The 16487-nt window shown below is 55.2% G+C and overlaps 1 protein-coding gene across 1 annotated transcript in view; it reads left to right on the forward strand.

Moving 5' to 3' along the window:
• The first annotated feature begins 1752 nt into the window (after positions 1-1752).
• The window catches only part of grxcr1a (glutaredoxin and cysteine rich domain containing 1 a), a 296531-nt gene continuing 281796 nt past the window's right edge, over positions 1753-16487 (forward strand). The window contains exon 1 of the mRNA XM_072497849.1: positions 1753-2078. Coding sequence (XP_072353950.1) covers positions 1753-2078 — 326 coding nt within the window. The remainder of the gene's footprint in view (positions 2079-16487) is intronic.

Genomic DNA, 16487 nt, shown 5'->3' on the forward strand with positions numbered 1-16487 from the left:
GTCCATATGACGAGGTAAAAGTACCTTTTGTGAAATAAATTTAGAGTACCCAATTCATTTTTTCCAATTAAGGGGCAATTTGGCGTGGCCAATCCACCTACCCCACATCTTCGGGTTGTGGGGGTGAAACCGACGCGAACATGGGGAGAATGTGCAAACTCCACACGGACAGTGACCCAGAGCCGGGATTGAACCTGGGATCTCTGTGTTGTGAGGCAGCGGTGCTAACCACTACGCCAACGTGCTGCCCAAGGTAAAAGATACCTTAAAGAAGTCAGAGCTATTGATTCACTACAATCCCAAACTCAAATTGCAAATTGCAAGCGATGCAGTTGTCTTGTACATAATTCTTTCAGGAGAGGAACGATTGATAGCATTTGCTTCACAAACTTTTACTAGCACAGAAATGAATTATGCTCAGCAAGAAAAATAGGCTTTGTGCATCATTTTGGGGGTAAGAAGGTTTCACCACTACCTTTCTGGATATCATTTTACTCTTTTGACAGACCATCGACCCTTGATGACAATCTTTGGGCTGTATAAAGGCATTCTTTCTTTAGCAGCTAGTAGGCTACAAAGATGGTCCTTGATATTATCACATGTACGATGTCTATTATCATAAATTGGAGCAACATGAAAATGCTGATGCTTTGTCATGCAAGAACCTGAAGAACATTTAGCTAACATTCTGTATTTCTCACTCATGGATAATGGACCTGTGACTTCATCTCAAATACACAGGTATACAAGACCTGATCCAGTAATGGGGAAGGTGATGGATATGGTCCAAAAAGCAACCATGTCAGATGTTTATCGCGAAAATCCAGACCGTAAGTTCTATGTCACACAAAGGCTTGAGTTGACAGTCCAGAATGCAGTTTTATTATTTGGAATCCCAGTGATTATTTCTCCATTCTTGCCCCGTAAAGTCCTTGACCTACTGCGTGAGGGACATTCTGGTGTGTTTAGGATGACGGAACTGGCATGCGGTTATTTTTGGTGGCCAGATTTAGATGCTCAAATCAAACAGAAAGTGGGGCAATGTCAGCCCAGTGCAGAACTAAGAATCACTCCATCACTGCAACCATTACATCTCTGGGAATGACCGATACAGCCATTGCAGAGAATAGACATATTGGTCCAGTGGAGAATGTTCCCAGTGATTGTGAATGTACACTTTAAATGGCCGGAAGTAGTGATTATGAAATCCATGACAAAGCAAACTATTGAGAAGCTGCTCAAATATTCACAAGATTTGGTAAACCGGAGCAGGTTGTAAGTGACAATGGCACTTAGTTCACTTCTAAAGATTTTGAAAACTACTTCAGGGGAAATGGTATACAGCACATAATGTCAGCACCATACCATGCTGCAATAAATGGATTGGCTGAATGTGTTGTACTGTCACTAAAACATTCCATCAAGGCATCGGAGGATCAAGGTACATTGGCAAGAAAAGTAAATTAATTCTTAATGTCTTTCCAGAACACCGCACACACAACAACAGAGTTCACCGGCAATGCTGCTTTTCAAAAGACACAGAGAACACAGTTTGATCTTTTGATATCAACTGATATTTCAGTGATTGTCAAATGACAACACCAAGCACAGATTGCTAGGAGGGAACAAAACTCTTAAAAAGCGAATATTCACTCAAGGAGAATGAGTCCTTGCCAGAATCTACGCCACCAATGAGAACTGGATACCTGCTGTGATCCTACAAAGACAGGTCCAATATCATACATCATACAGATGGATGATGAAAGAGATTGGCGACATCATACTGACCAACTACTAGCCTCACAAAATGAGATTGTTGAAAACTCTCAAGAAGTATTTCCATTGGAAAATCTAGAGAGCGATACTTTTGAACAGAGATCAAACACTGAGACAAGTTCAGATTTTGTTTCGGAGAACTTTCCAATACCTATAGAGATGGACACTGGAGTAATGTCCAAGGAAGTACCACTTAATGAAGGAAAAAAGGACACTTCCAAGGTCTCAAATACCCAGGTTCGAGATATTGAATATAACCTAAAAGGAATAGACGTCCACCTGAGAGACTGTTTTATTAAGTTGTATATATGTGTATAAGGATAATGCATAAATGGGTCTGTTGTAAATAAACTTTAGTAGCTGTCGCTGTACTAAAGAAGCAAAGGGGGAGGGGCTTTATGTATCAGAGAAAAATCCTCTGGTGAAGCGTCATGTGATTTATGGGGACGTCAGCAGAGAGTGTTTGCGCAGGCTTCAGTAATTCATCTTGGATTGTATGAACAGCATCTCCTAATAAAACCTCTCATTGTGTTTGTAAGAATCCAAGTGTGTAGCACCCTTTTCTCTTTATGGCAAACTCAGAGATACAACAAAAAAGGCTCAAAAGAAGCCCTGAAGATGGAAGAAGGCAGCCGAAGGTTGGTGGCTCCATGCTGCGGGCCATTGGTTCAAAGGTACATCTTTGAAGCAGTGGTGCTTTGCTTGGCTCAGCTGAAGAGATGAAATTGTGCTTCTGAGTTGGTGCTGGAGAGTGGACTCGGGAATCTAGGCGAACAGCATCTCAGCAGACGAGATTGAAACCCTGTGTTGTGGGCTGTCATTGAAGCCATCTGAGTTGGAGTGACATCTGCAGAGAATTCCAGGGCAAAGTCTTTGAAGGTGCAAATTGGAAACTCTCATGAGAAAGGTGAAGTTCCCATGAGATTAGTTGACTCACAGTGTTACTGACGTCTGGGTGGGTTGTTGAGAAACCCAGAGGCACCGGTTTTGGCCATATAATGCAGTGTGGTGATGTTTGCTTACGAATGCCTGTTAATTCACATGTACCTCATACCTACCCTGAATGTTAAGAGTAGAAGATAGATAAAGTAAATTGTTTTATCTTTCTGATCTTGTAAAGCTTATTTTTGTTTGTTCAAAACTAATTGAATCTTGTGGCTTGATTCATTTAAGTAAGTGTCTTGAATCTCAAATTTTATTTACTTTAAACAAACCGTGGGATCTGGCCAAGGATCATAACAAAGGAATGGGGTCTGGAGCTGAATGGCTGGGGTGGAACCCAAACTGAACATTGGTCATTGCAGGGTAATTGCTGCTTGAACGCACTACCAACCACACTTACTATTGAGAGTCGATTGACATATCAATAATTGGCCTAATTAGGAGCTCAATTCTCCGGAAAAATGTCTAAGTGTGGTAGCGAGCGGGAATTGCTGCGCGTTTCCTGGCGCTTGGCACAGCGAGGCCGGCAATGCAATTCAACGTTAATTGGTTGACTTAACGAGGCCCCATGGGCTTCTCATCGCAAATGAAGGCTCGTCAGCCGATTCGCCGGGATGGCGCTCGCCAGCCCACGGCTAACAAGGTTGAGCAGCACTTAAGCTGCACTTGCTCAGCCAAACCCAGCCAGCTCGCAATAATGGCGCTGGGGAGGCTGCTAGACGGCGTAGAGATCAGGAGGGTTGTCCTGTTCCCCCGAGGGTCCACAGGTGACAGCCAACAAGGCAGCCAATGCTGCCTGGGATGAGGTGGCGGCAGCGGTCAGCTCGGGGAGTGTGACCAGGAGGGACTGGCCTCCAGTGCCGGAAAAAAGGTTAACAACCTACACCGGGCAGCACGAGTGAGTAGACACCAACGCCCCCCCCCCGCCGCCGCCAAGGGAGCATCCACCCACCAACTCCCGATGCGACCCCCAGCCCTTCCGCCATCCCCTCCCCCTTCAATCCCCACGCCCCCCCCCCCCCCCGACCTCTTCTTCACACACCTTCTCCCACCACTCTGAACTACACGTGAAGCCCTCTCTGTACCTTGTCAGGAAAAGCTCTCCCATACCCATTGGGAGAAGGCCCAGACTGGCAGTGGGGTCTTCACCTTCGAGGAGAGTGCCATGGAGGTGACTGGGATGGCTGAGGACAGCTCAGTCACCCGTTCGGAGGCTGGGGACGCCACAGAGGTGAGGAATGACCAGACTCCACCCGGAGAACCTGTCAAACGTGAGTTGTTATTGCCTTACTGACGGACCCATCCCTCTCACTGACCACGGACGTCATTCTTCGACCCCCCGCCGGGTCGGAGAATCGCCGGGGACTGGCGTGAATCCCGCCCCCGCCGGTTGCCGAAGTCTCCGGCACCCGAGATTCGGCGGGGGCGGGAATCGCGCCGCGCCGGTTGGTGGGCCCCCCCGCTCGATTCTCCGGCCCGGATGGGCCGAAGTCCCGCCGATAAATTGCCTGTCCCGCCGGCGTGGATTAAACCACCTTTTGAACGGTGGGACAAGGCGGCGTGGGCGGGCTCCGGGGTCCTGGGGGGGTGCCCCCACGGTGGCCTGGCCCGCGATCGGGGCCCACCGATCCGCGGGCGGGCCTGTGCCGTGGGTGCACTCTTTCCCTTCCGCCTCCGCCATGGTCTCCACCATGGCGGAGGCGGACGAGACTCCCTCCACTGCGCATGCGTGGGAAACTGTCAGCGGCCGCTGACGCTCCCGCCCATGCGCCGCCCGGGGATGTCATTTCCGCGCCAGCTGGCGGGGCACCAAAGGCCGTTTAAGCCAGCTGGCGGGGCGGAAATTCCTCCGGCGTCGGCCTAGCCCCTCAATGTTGGGGCTCGGCCCCCAAAGATGCGGAGCATTCCGCACCTTTGGGGCGGCGCAATGCCCGTCTGATTGGCGCCGTTTTGGGCGCCAGTCGGCGGACATCGCGCCGTTTCAGGAGAATTTCGCCCCACATGTCCATTCTCCCGCAGGTCCTCCAGCCGGCACGCCGGCCCATCCCGGGCGGCCCCCTTTCCTGATTCCAGGGAGAGTACCTCAGAGTGGTGCTCCGAGGATGCAACTGTTATAGGCGCGACACAACTGTCTTCCCCACCCTCCACCAGTGCAGACACACGCACCTCGGTGGGACATATTAGTGGACAGGCTTCTGGGGCACAATCTGGTGAGCACCACACAGCTGATGATGCACATCAGGTGGAGGCAGGAATCCCCAGGCGAGACAGCAGTCGGAGGGCTGCTGGATCCCAGGACCCAGCTGGGTCCCAGCCTGATGCTGAGTACGTGGTACAGACGTACTCGGAGCTGATGGAAATGATAGGGAGTGGCCGGGGCATTCAGCGGGAGATGTCAGCGTCACTCCAGCTTTTCCATGAGTGAAGCCATCATGTGGCCGGTGACAGCCATGGCTGAGGGTCTCAGCAGAATGTCCGCCTTGCTGGGGGATGTCACTCAGTACCAGACCGACCTTGATGAGGTTCTGCGGGTCATGTTCCGCTCTCAGATGGGAATGACCGAGGTTCTGCAGAGCTTGTCCCAGTCACAGGTGGGCATGGTTGAGGCACTGCAGAGCATGCCCCAGTCACTGAGGAGCATCCATGAGTGTGTCGACACAATGATGCGAACAATGGGGAACCACCAGGGCTGGCAGAGCCAGATAGTGCAGGGGCAGCCGGGGTTCGAACCAGCTGCCCCTCCGTCCCAAGGTGAACCCCCGGACCCTATGGGCACTGATTAGGAGGAGAGGGCGCTGAGTAACAACCTGCACCTGTCCCATGGATTCCGACGGTGGCCACCAGCCCGCCCGAGTTCTACACATCAGATGTGGCTGCGTCTCATGGTCAGCACACGGGACAGGGTGGCACAGCTGTGCATGTACCGCCAACAAGTGAGCCAGGGCCCTCCAGCCAGAGATCCCCCAGAGAATGCCCACCAGAGGCATCAAGGGCCACGGGATGATGTAAACAGCTGGCTGCCTCCACCTCAGATGTGCATCCTGGGGAAACACCAAGACGTGGTGGTGGAGCTAAGAGGACCCGGCACGTTGAGGATCACGAGGGCACCGGGGTAGGGGGGTTTGCAGGGTGGGGGGGGGGGGTGCAGCACCATTGAGAGTTGGGTATTTTACAGCACATTAAACACCTTTTCGCACAACCATTATGATGCCTCTGTCACTTTCTTCCTCATTGCGGGCTGAACACCGGACCCTTTGCCCATCTTCAGACATCCCCACCCCCCATACCATGTGGCGCTCACACACCCTTCGGCCGTGGAGCTGTGTCCCATCCCCTAGGTGTTTCTATGTTGGCTGCTTCATGTGTGATGTTGCCTTCCACAATGTTCAAACACAGTGTCCTGGCATCAAGGTGTGATTGGGATGATAGGCAATGTCATGCGACATGGCCCTCCCACCCAGGGGTATCCACTTGGCATCTGTGAAGTGCTCAATTAACTACAATTACCAATTCCCTATTAGTGATAGCCTTCAGCTTCCACAGCCAGAGGCCTCGGCAGTTGATGGGGGTTATGGTTAGTCACTCCGGCAGACAGGCAGGGACAGGGTTTGCCCCCGGAATGAGTACACATGATCCAGAAGGTGGCGTGGTGGTGCCATGAGCTGTTGCCTCCCCAGCGCATCACCCTCATCCCCCATGGCAACCAACCCAGCCGAGGGTACCCCACCCTCCACCGGGCACTAGGGTGTAAAGCCCTGCACCCTCGGGCTCTTTCCCTGTGAGCAAAGGTGGCCTTCTTCAATTAATTGTCCACCACCATTCACTATTGGATGTGGTGGGACATGAACAGTTTTGATTTCATCTGTATGCCTGGTGCTGTTCCTTGTAAGATTTGACTGGGTGACAAGAGTGACCACATGAGTTGAGGAGTCACAAGTGGTTTAGTTTAAAGTGGTTTACTGAGAGGAACAGGTAAAATACAACACATAATCAGATTAGACACACAGCCCATGGTGGAAATGTTTAATAGTCCTGGATTGGACAGGCAGAATGGCCTTGTCTCTGCTTCTTTGTATAACCATCTCTTAAGAGCCCTTTGGTTGATCACGATGGCAAGTCAACAACCCCAAAGAACCTCCTCCCTTCAACTATGCTTTATCCTTCTTGAATGCCTGTCTATATTTTTAGGAGCATGTGGGTGTCTCATGTCAATCACTCATTCAATTACAGAATCCCATTCAGTTGTCCAAATACCAGGGGACAGCTCGCTAAGCCAGACACCTCCTTTTGCAGCCTCCTCTTGACCAGCATGTCACCTCCTTGCTTATCTCTTGTGAGAATATCTTGTTTGTTTATTTAGATAAATGGGCATAAGGCTCCAAGCCCAGGAATGTCTAGATGAAAGCCTGTGCCTGAAGAAGCTATGTGACTGAGAAAATGACTTCCCGATGAACAATGGACAAGAGATTGTGCTGTGTGTTATCTTCAGTAGGGTTGAGGAGTTCCTTGAAATTGGGAGAGACAAAGAGAAAGAAACTTATTACTAAGAAACCACAGCTGAAATATTTCTTCAACCAGTATTATTTCTAATGATTCTATAATATTCTTTCTTACAGCTATATTTGTGGAATTAGCTTTTTCTTGCATCCTGCATGCTTTCCCACGCTGCTTATTGAACTAAGGTTGGCTCCTTGGCTTGATGGTAATGGCAGACTGAGGGATATGCCAGACCATGAGGTTCTTGTGGCTGAATATAATGTAAAACAGTTGTTACATGGGGCAGGATTCTCCCCTAACCGGCGGGGCGGGCTGTACCGGCTCCGAGGAGTGGTGTGAACCACTCTGGCGTCGGGCCACCTGGAAGGTGCGGAATCCTCCGCACCTTCAGGGGCTAGGCCGGCGGCGGCGGGGTGGGCGCCGCGATAGCCAGCGCCGAAGGGCATCCGCTGGCCGGCGCGAGTTGGCGAATGCAGGGAGCGCCAGTGTGTGCTGGTATCATCCCAGCGCATGCGCAGGGGGGTCCCTCTCTGCGCCGGCCATCGCGGACCGTTACACCGGCCGGCGCGGAGGGAAAGAGTGCCCCCGCGGCACAGGCCTGCCCGCGGATTGGTGGGCCCCGATCGCGGGCCAGGCCTCCATGGGGGGCCCCCTGGTGCCAGATCCCCCCGCGCCCCCCCCCCGAGGACTCTGTAGGCTGCCCGCAGAGCCAGGTACCGGACCTGGTGTATTTTACGCCAGCAGGACCCACCGAAAACGGGCGGCCACTCGGCCCATCGCGGGCCGGACAATCGCTGGTGGGGGGGGGGGCGCTGCCAACTGCCCCTGACTGGTGCGGTGCGATTCCCGCCCCTGCCGAAAAACCGGCACCGGAGAATCCGGCAGCCGGCGCCGAGCCGGCAGGGCGGGATTCACGCCGCCCCCAGCGGTTCTCCGGTCTGACGGGGGGAGTCGGAGAACCCTGCCCATGTTGTTTCAAATACGTTGTCTGAAAGTACAACAACTGTTTGGGAGAGTATGAAATACTTCCACCAGATTTTTCTGTCTCTTGTTTCCTAACTTCATCCAAATTTATTCTTCAGTTTGATTTTCACAGATCCCTTCCTTATACCATGTTTTTCCATTTCCATTCCTTAATTATGGAAACTCACAGCTCACCTTCTTTTTCTCTTTGGCTCTCTTCTGAAAGTCAACTATCTTGAAATATTTAGCTCCCAACATTGGTCCTGCTACAAACATTCTCCATAATCACTTTTATATCCATGCTGTTAATTCATCTTTTTTTGTGAATGCTTCACACATTCAGATAGTAGATGGGATTTTCCAGATATTCCCGCCCGAGGTCAACTGACCTTTTGCTTCTCCATCACGGAGGCACAGTGGTTAACGCTATTGCTTCACAGCGCCAGGGACATGAGTTTGATTCCCGGCTTGGGTCACTGTCTGTACAGAGTCTGCACGTTCTCCCCATGTCTGCCTGGGTCTCCTCCGGGTGCTCCGGCTTCTTCCCACAGTCCAAAGATGTGCTGGTTAGGTGGATTGGCCATGCTAAATTGTCCCTTAGTGTCTAAAAAGGTTAGGTTGGATTACGGGAATAGGGTGGAGGTGTGGCCTTAAGCAGGGTGCTCTTTCCAAGGGCCGATGCAGACTCGATGGGCTGAATGGCCTCCTTCTGCACTGTAAATTCTATGAAATCTATGAAATTCTTCATCCTGCCTGTGACAATTCTGGTGGCTGGCTGGATCGGATGATTTAAGCCAGTGCCTTTTACCTTAACTTTGTTCTGATTTTTGCTGATGTCACCTGTTCATTCAAGGCTGATGCTCCTCCAATATGATACCCACTGTCTCCTTATCTGCTTGACTCATCGTCACACCCTCCTATCCCTGACCACAAACCAGATTTTACGACTGTGTAAGCTAATCAGGGATGTGTTTGCCTCATGGATCAAAGTGTCCAGGTAACTGTCCACCACCCTGAAGCCTGGCAAGTATCTATACCTCAGGCTAAAGTGCAACAACTCTGAGCTGAGGCTGCTTGAGATACAAACAAGTGCTGATTCCAGATGTGGCTGACGAGAATTGTGATAGTCTCAACAAACTCACACATTCTGCTGTTGCAGCCCACCTGCACAGGAGTGTGTTCAAGCTGTGAGATGTGAGTGTGAGGCTTGCAACAGTGCTGGGCAAGGTGAAATGCATTAATATTAGGTAAGAGTCTTGATTGTGAGAGATTGTTCACATATGAGAAATGGGCTGTGGTGAGCTGAGGAGTCGCGGAGGTTAGTGGTGCAGTTGGTATTATAGCATTTGACCTTTGGAACAGAACGTATCAATGAATTTGAAATTTTTAGATGTCACAATGAATCTGTGAATTATTTCTTTATTTGTTTTTGCTGTATTCTAATCATTGATGAATATAAGTTATATCCGAATGGTTGGATCTAATGAAACAAAAAAGGACAGTAAACAGAATTAAGCAGATTTGTGAATGATTTAAAAAAAAATTAAATTTTCCATCTCATCACCTTCGCATATTTTCCAATGCCAAATTCATGAACTGGGTGGTCAAACTGCCTGTTTCATGAGCTGCGCAGGTAGGCTGCCCATTTCAAGAAATATGCAATCTGACTGGCTATTTCTTGAAATGGGCAGTTTCACAAAATGGGGGCGGGATTCTCCGATATCGGCGCGATGTCCGCCGACCGGCGCCAAAAACGGCGCGAATCCCACCTGCATTGCACCGCCCCAAACATAGCTAATTCTCCAGCCCGGAATGGGCTAGAAGCGGCGTGACGCTATCCGCACTGGCCCACGTGGTTCACGCCGTGCAGCGTCATGCACGCCGCACGGCGTGACGGCTCAAAAGACGCGCAGCTCCCCCACCCGACCAGAAGACCCGACCGGATGACCGCCCGCCGCGCAGCCCCGAGGTTCCAGTCCCGCGACATCGAGGCGCTCCTGGACGCAGTGGAGCAGAAGAGGGAGGCCCTGTATCCTGGACCCGGCCGCAGAGTCGCCCCACGCCACAGCCAGCGTCTGTGGAGGGAGGCGGCAGAAGCCGTCAGCGTTGTGGCTCTATCATCACGGACAGGCACCCAGTGCCACAAGAAGGTGAACGGCCTCGTCAGGGCAGCCAGGGTGAGCCCCCCCCCCTCCCTGCCCGATATCCATATCCCCCATATCCCCCCTCCCTCATAACCCCATATCCCCCTCCCCCATATCCCCCCTCCCCCATATCCCCCATATCCCCCTCCCCATATCCCCATATCCCCCTCCCCACATCCCCATATCCCCCTCCCCATATCCTCCATATCCCCCCTCCCCCATATCGCCCTCCCCATATCCCCCTTTCCCCACCTCCCAATATCCCCCATATCCCTCTTCCCATATCCCCCATATCCCCCCTCCCCATATCCCCCTCCCACATATCCCCCTCCCCCATATCCCCCCTCCCCATATCCCCATATCCCCCCTCCCCCATATCCCCCTCCCCATATCCCCCCTCCCCATATCCCCCTCCCCCATATCCCCCCTCCCCCATATCCCCTCCCCTATCCCCATATCCCCTCTCCCCATATCCCCCCTCCCCATATCCCCCTTCCCCCATATCCCACATATCCCCCCTCCCCATATCTCCCCTCCCCATATCCCCCTCCCCATATCCCCCCTCCCCATATCCCCCCTCCCCATATCCCCCCTCCCCCATATCCCCCATATCCCCCCTCCCCTATATCCCCCATATCCCCCCTCCCCTATATCCCCCCTCCCTCATATCCCCCATATCCTCCCTCCCCCATATCCCCCTCCCCATATCTCCCCTCCCCATATCCCCCATATCCCCCCTCCCCATATCCCCCTCCCCATATCCCCCTCCCCCATATCCCCCCTCCCTCATATCCCCCCTCCCCCATATCCCCCATATCCCCCCTCCCCATATCCCCCTACCCATATCCCCATATCCCCCTCCCCCATATCCCCCATATCCCCCTCCCCATATCCCCCCTCCCCCATATCCCCAGCCCCATATCCCCCTTATCCCCCTCCCCCATATCCCCCTCAACAAATCCCCCATATCCCCCCTCCCCATATTCCCCCTCCCCATATCCCCCCTCCCCATATCCCCATATTCCCCCTCCCCATATCCCCCATATCCTCCCTCCCCCATATCCCCTTCTCCCATATCCCCCATAACCCCCCTCCCCAATATCCCCCATATCCCCCCTCCCCCATATCCCCAAGTGAATCCAGCCCTAACCTTAACCTCTGCAATACAAACGCAACCGATGGCGTGCATTCATATACCTGCCTAACAGTGTTGCCTTTTACCCCTGCCAACCCCCCCTACCCGCCCCCGCCCCCACAGGAGAAGCGCGCACACAACACCAGGGAGCATGTGAGGACTGGAGGAGGCCCAGCTGATGAGGGGCCACTGACCGAACATGAGGAAAGGGCCCTGGAATTGGCTGGAGGACCTGAGGACCGGACTGTTGCCGATGCAGAGGTGGGGGCCCACCAGCAAGTGAGCCATCGACAGCCTGTCCCCATATCCCCCATATCCCCCCTCCCGCATATCACCTGATCACCGCCTGCGTGTCTAACCATGCATGCTTCATTGTGTATCGCAGGAGCAAACGTCGAGGCACCCATCCCCGCAGATGCTGACCACCCGCATGATGCCCCTCGGAGACCACGGGAGATGGAGAGACCCGGACCCTCTGGAACTCGACGCCCGCAGGATGCCCCTCGGAGACCACGGGAGACGGAGAGACCCGGACCCTCTGGCACGCGACGCCCGCAGGATGCCCCTCGGAGACCATGGGAGATGGAGAGACCTGGATCAACAGGGAGACGACGCCCCCGTCTCGTGCGGTGGGGGTGACGCGGGCGTGTGCCACCCAGCGACGAGAGGGGCAGCCACAGGTCCCAGTCGCAGCCGAGCCACAAAACCACAACCCAGGACACCCCTACCCAGGACACCCCTACCCTGGAGACCCTTACCCAGGAGACCACAACCCAGGACACCCCTACCCAGGACACCACTACCCTGGAGACCCTTACCCAGGAGACCACAACCCAGGACACCCGTACCCAGGACACTCCTACCCAGGACACCCCTACCCAGGAAACTGAAATACAGGACAGTGACAGAGTGGATGGGTGGAGACGAACCGCCACCCCAAAGTACCATGCACCCAGAGTCGGACGATGCGCACGACACAACGCCACTGCTATCTCCAACACTCTCCGCCATCGCAGAGACACTCACCTCGGTTGGGCACTTTAGTGATGAGGTGTCTGGTACACTCACTGGTGCGCACAACACAGCCGTCCCGGTACAGCAGGTGGAGGTAGGAGCAGCAGAGGGGCCGGGCGGTTGGAGGGCAGCCTGCGCATGCAAACATCTGCCGCCCAGATGGATCCCGGGTTCCTGGAGTTACCACACCCACCCATAGGTCCGATGCAACCACCGAACCTGGGACGAGCGAAGAGGGTGATGGCCAACTTGAGGCGGCTGCAGTCGCAGGTGGAGGAGTCCACCCGTGTCCAGGAGCTGACAGTGGTGCCGGTCATGTGTGGCACCCAGGCCGACACCGCATGGGTGGCGTCCGCGGTGGAGGCAATGGGTGCGATGGTGTCAGACATGGGGAGCGGTTTGCGAGGCCTGGGGCTTTCCGTGCAGGCAGTGTCTGTGGCCCAGGACATGGCTGCCCTCTCACAGGGGGCCATGAGCCAGCGCCAGCGGCAGATGGCAGAGGCGCTCAACGCCGTGGCTCAGTCTCAGCAGGCAATGGCCCAGTCTCAGCAGTCCATAGCCCAGTCTCTGCAGGCCATGGCCCAGTCTCAGCAGGCCATCGCTGAGGGCATCGGCGCCATTGCCCATGTGCTAGTTGGCGTCGCACAGTCACAGACAGGGATTGCCAACTCCCTGAGCTCCATGTCTGCAAACCTGCAGACCCTTGTCGATACCAGTACGGGCCTATAGGACTGGCAGCGCCAGATGTCAGGGGGGCGTCGGATGGCCAGTCCGTTTACATCCCCCACCCATGTAGAGGCCCGGGGGCCATCGGGCACCCCGAGGGAGGAGGAGGTGCTGGGGCACGTTCTGGGTCCCATTGTAGGGGAGGTCCCGGAACACCTCAACACCTCGGGCTTCCCCCCTTCCATCCCAGGTGCATCGGGTGGGCAATGGGCAGGACAGGCTGGCAGCTCCGCCACCCTAGTCGCCCGGGCCGCAGCCTGGCCCATCTAGGCCAGGACGCCCCATGAAACGGCCGCCAATGGGATCCCATGTCAGAGGGCAGGAATCACAGGAGTCCACCTCCAGTTCTGCTGTACCGTCTGGGGAACCACGTAGACGTAGTCAAAGGGCCCGTAAGGCCAAACAATTAGACACTGAGTAAGTTGGCACGGGTGCAGGGCACAGATGTGTTTTAGGGGCTAGGGCACGTGCATGAACTGTTTTCGTTATTAAAGTCAATGTTACACCTACAGAAGCTGCCTTTGTGCTCTGTCCAAAGCGTGCGGGGGGTGTCATGTACGTTGAGCGCAAGTGTGTGTGTGAGGGGTAGTGTTACCTCAGCCCCAGGTGAGACTGCCCCCTTCCCCCTGGGCCGCCCTCAACATCCCCCCGGGCAGAGGACGGGACCGTGCGCTGCAGTGTCACAGCCGCATGCAGGGATGGTCCGGGTGGATGGTGGTACTGTGGGCATGGGTCAGACATCGTCCAACGATGTGGAGCCAGGAGCTCATCGCAGGGCGGGTTGTCATCATCCTTCATGACCTGCAATAGACACGTGTCCTCCGGCAACTGTGTGAGCCCGGCCGTTGTGCCGCAGGTGGATTGGCAATGGGGGGTGGTGTGCATGCGGTGGGGTGGGTGGGGTTGGGGAGGGGGGTGAGGGTGCTGGGTGGCTGGATGGGTGGGGTGGTGAGGGTGGTCGGGTGTTGCCATGGTGTGTGGTCTGTGGCCATACAACCCAATTCCCACGCCCATGTAGTCAGTGAAGCGGGCGTCTATCAGCCTGTCCCATGCCGCTGACCCAGCTGGTAACAGTGGACAGCCACCCGCCCATGTCTAGCCCGTCTGCCCTGACCATTGCCCCATCCCCCTCATCTGGGGAGGACTGCGCCTCTTCCTGCTGCTCCTCCACTCCGCCCTCCTCTGCCTGCGGCACATCGCCCCTCTGCTGTGCTATATTGTGCAGGACGCAGCACTCTACAATGATGCGGCCGACCCTATCTGACCGATACTGGAGGGCGCCCCCTGAGAGGTTCAGGCACCTGAAACGCATCTTCAGCACGCCAAAGCACCTCTCTATCACTCCCCTTGTCGCTCAATGGGCATTATTGTAGCGGTTCTCCGCCTCATTGCGTGGCCTCTGTATAGGCGTCATCAGCCACGATCGCAATGGGTAGCCCCTGTCACCCAGCAACCAGCCCCTCAGCCGGGGATGGCGTCCCTCGTACATGCCGGGGATGTATGACCGTGACAACACGTATGAGTCGTGTACACTGACCGGGTAACGGGCGCAGACGTGCAGGATCATCATGCGGTGGTCGCAGACCACATGTATGTTCATCGAATAGGTCCCCTTCCTATTGGTGAACACGGCCCTGTTATCTGCAGGTGGCCGCACGGCGACGTGCAGCCCATCAATCGTGCCCTGGACCATGGGGAACCCGGCCATGGCAGAGAAGTCCACGGCCTGGGCTTCTTGGCTTGCCCGGTCCACAGGGAAGCGGATGTAGCAGTGCGCAATGGCATATAGGGCGTCTGTCACTGCCCGTATGCTCTGCGATATGCCGGACAGGTCCCCACCCACTGCCTGGAATGACCCCGTGGCATAAATGTTCAGGGCCACTGTAACCTTGACGGACACAGGGAAAGGGTGCCTCCGCCACTGCCACGCGGTGACAGGTGTGCCAGCAGGTGGCAGATGTGTGCCACGGTTTCCCGGACCTTCCGGAACGACGACATGTCATCATTGCCCATATCCCTCCTCCCCCCAGCCAGGTGGCATGGACCGCATGGGCGCGACTGTTGGAGGCTGGCACCTGGCCAGGCGGACAAACTCACATGCCCTCGCACCCCCCCTCCCAGGCACGGCCCCACCCGTCCCCCTCTCCGGCACGGATCCCCCCCGTCCCCCTCCCCGGCACGCACCTCCCCGTCCCCCTCCCCGGCACGCACCTCCCCGTCCCCCTCCCCGGCACGCACCTCCCCGTCCCCCTCCCCGGCACGGCCCCCCACCCCCCGTCCCCCTCCCCGGCACGGACCCCCCCTGTCCCCATCCTCAGCACGCACCCTCCCGGGCACGCACCTCCCCGTCCCCCTCCCCGGCACACACCTCCCCGTCCCCCTCCCCAGCACGGAGCCCCCCCCCCTCCTGGGCACGGACCCCCCCCGCCCCTCCTCCCCGGCACGCACCTCCCCATCCCCCTCCCCGTCACGCACCCCCCCATCCTCCTCCCCGGAACAGACTCCCCCCCCTCCCTGGCACGCACATCCCCGTCCCCCTCCCCGGCACGGACCCCCCACCCCCCGTCCCCCTCCCCAGCACGCACCTCCCGGTCCCCATCCCCGGCACGCACCCCCCCTCCCGGCACTCCCCCAAGATAGCAATGTTTAAGATGTATCTTGATAGACACATAAATGGGTGGGGAATGGAGGGATTATAGGTCATTTGGCCAGTAAATAATGGGCCTAAATAAGGAATATGGATTGGCACAGGCTCAGTGGGTCGAAGGGCCTATTCCTGTGCTGTAATGTTCTTTGTTCTTTTATGCATTCACTGACCTTGACCAATTGTGTGAAATCACTGAACTCGACCAATTGTGTGAAATCACTGATCTCTTGCACCAATGCATTCAGGTCCACTGAATAGACTCTTGGCATAATCTCTATGGCTATTTTCCCCACCACCCACTGTTTCTTGACCTTGCATCTGGAGGACTTCCTGGCATCCTATGGCCTCCACCAAGGTGTACTGTGCAAGATAAATACTCAAGGATAAAGCTAATTAAATAGTACACGGGGATTGGATTTAAGCTGACACAAAAACATCTTTCTCAAGTTTAATTTTAAAGGTTTAATTTAAAGGAATAATTCATGGCAGGACAGCTCCTAGGCATGGTCTGCTCCTCTTGCTCCATGTGGCAGGCTGGGGACAGTTCCAGTCCCCAGGGTAAGCATGTGTGCAGGAAGTGTCTCCAGTTACAGCCCCTGGAACTCGAGTTTCAGAGCTGGCGCGGCGGCTGGACACACTGTGG

The sequence above is a fragment of the Scyliorhinus torazame genome, chromosome 3 (assembly GCF_047496885.1).
Source record: "Scyliorhinus torazame isolate Kashiwa2021f chromosome 3, sScyTor2.1, whole genome shotgun sequence".
NCBI lineage: Eukaryota > Metazoa > Chordata > Chondrichthyes > Carcharhiniformes > Scyliorhinidae > Scyliorhinus > Scyliorhinus torazame.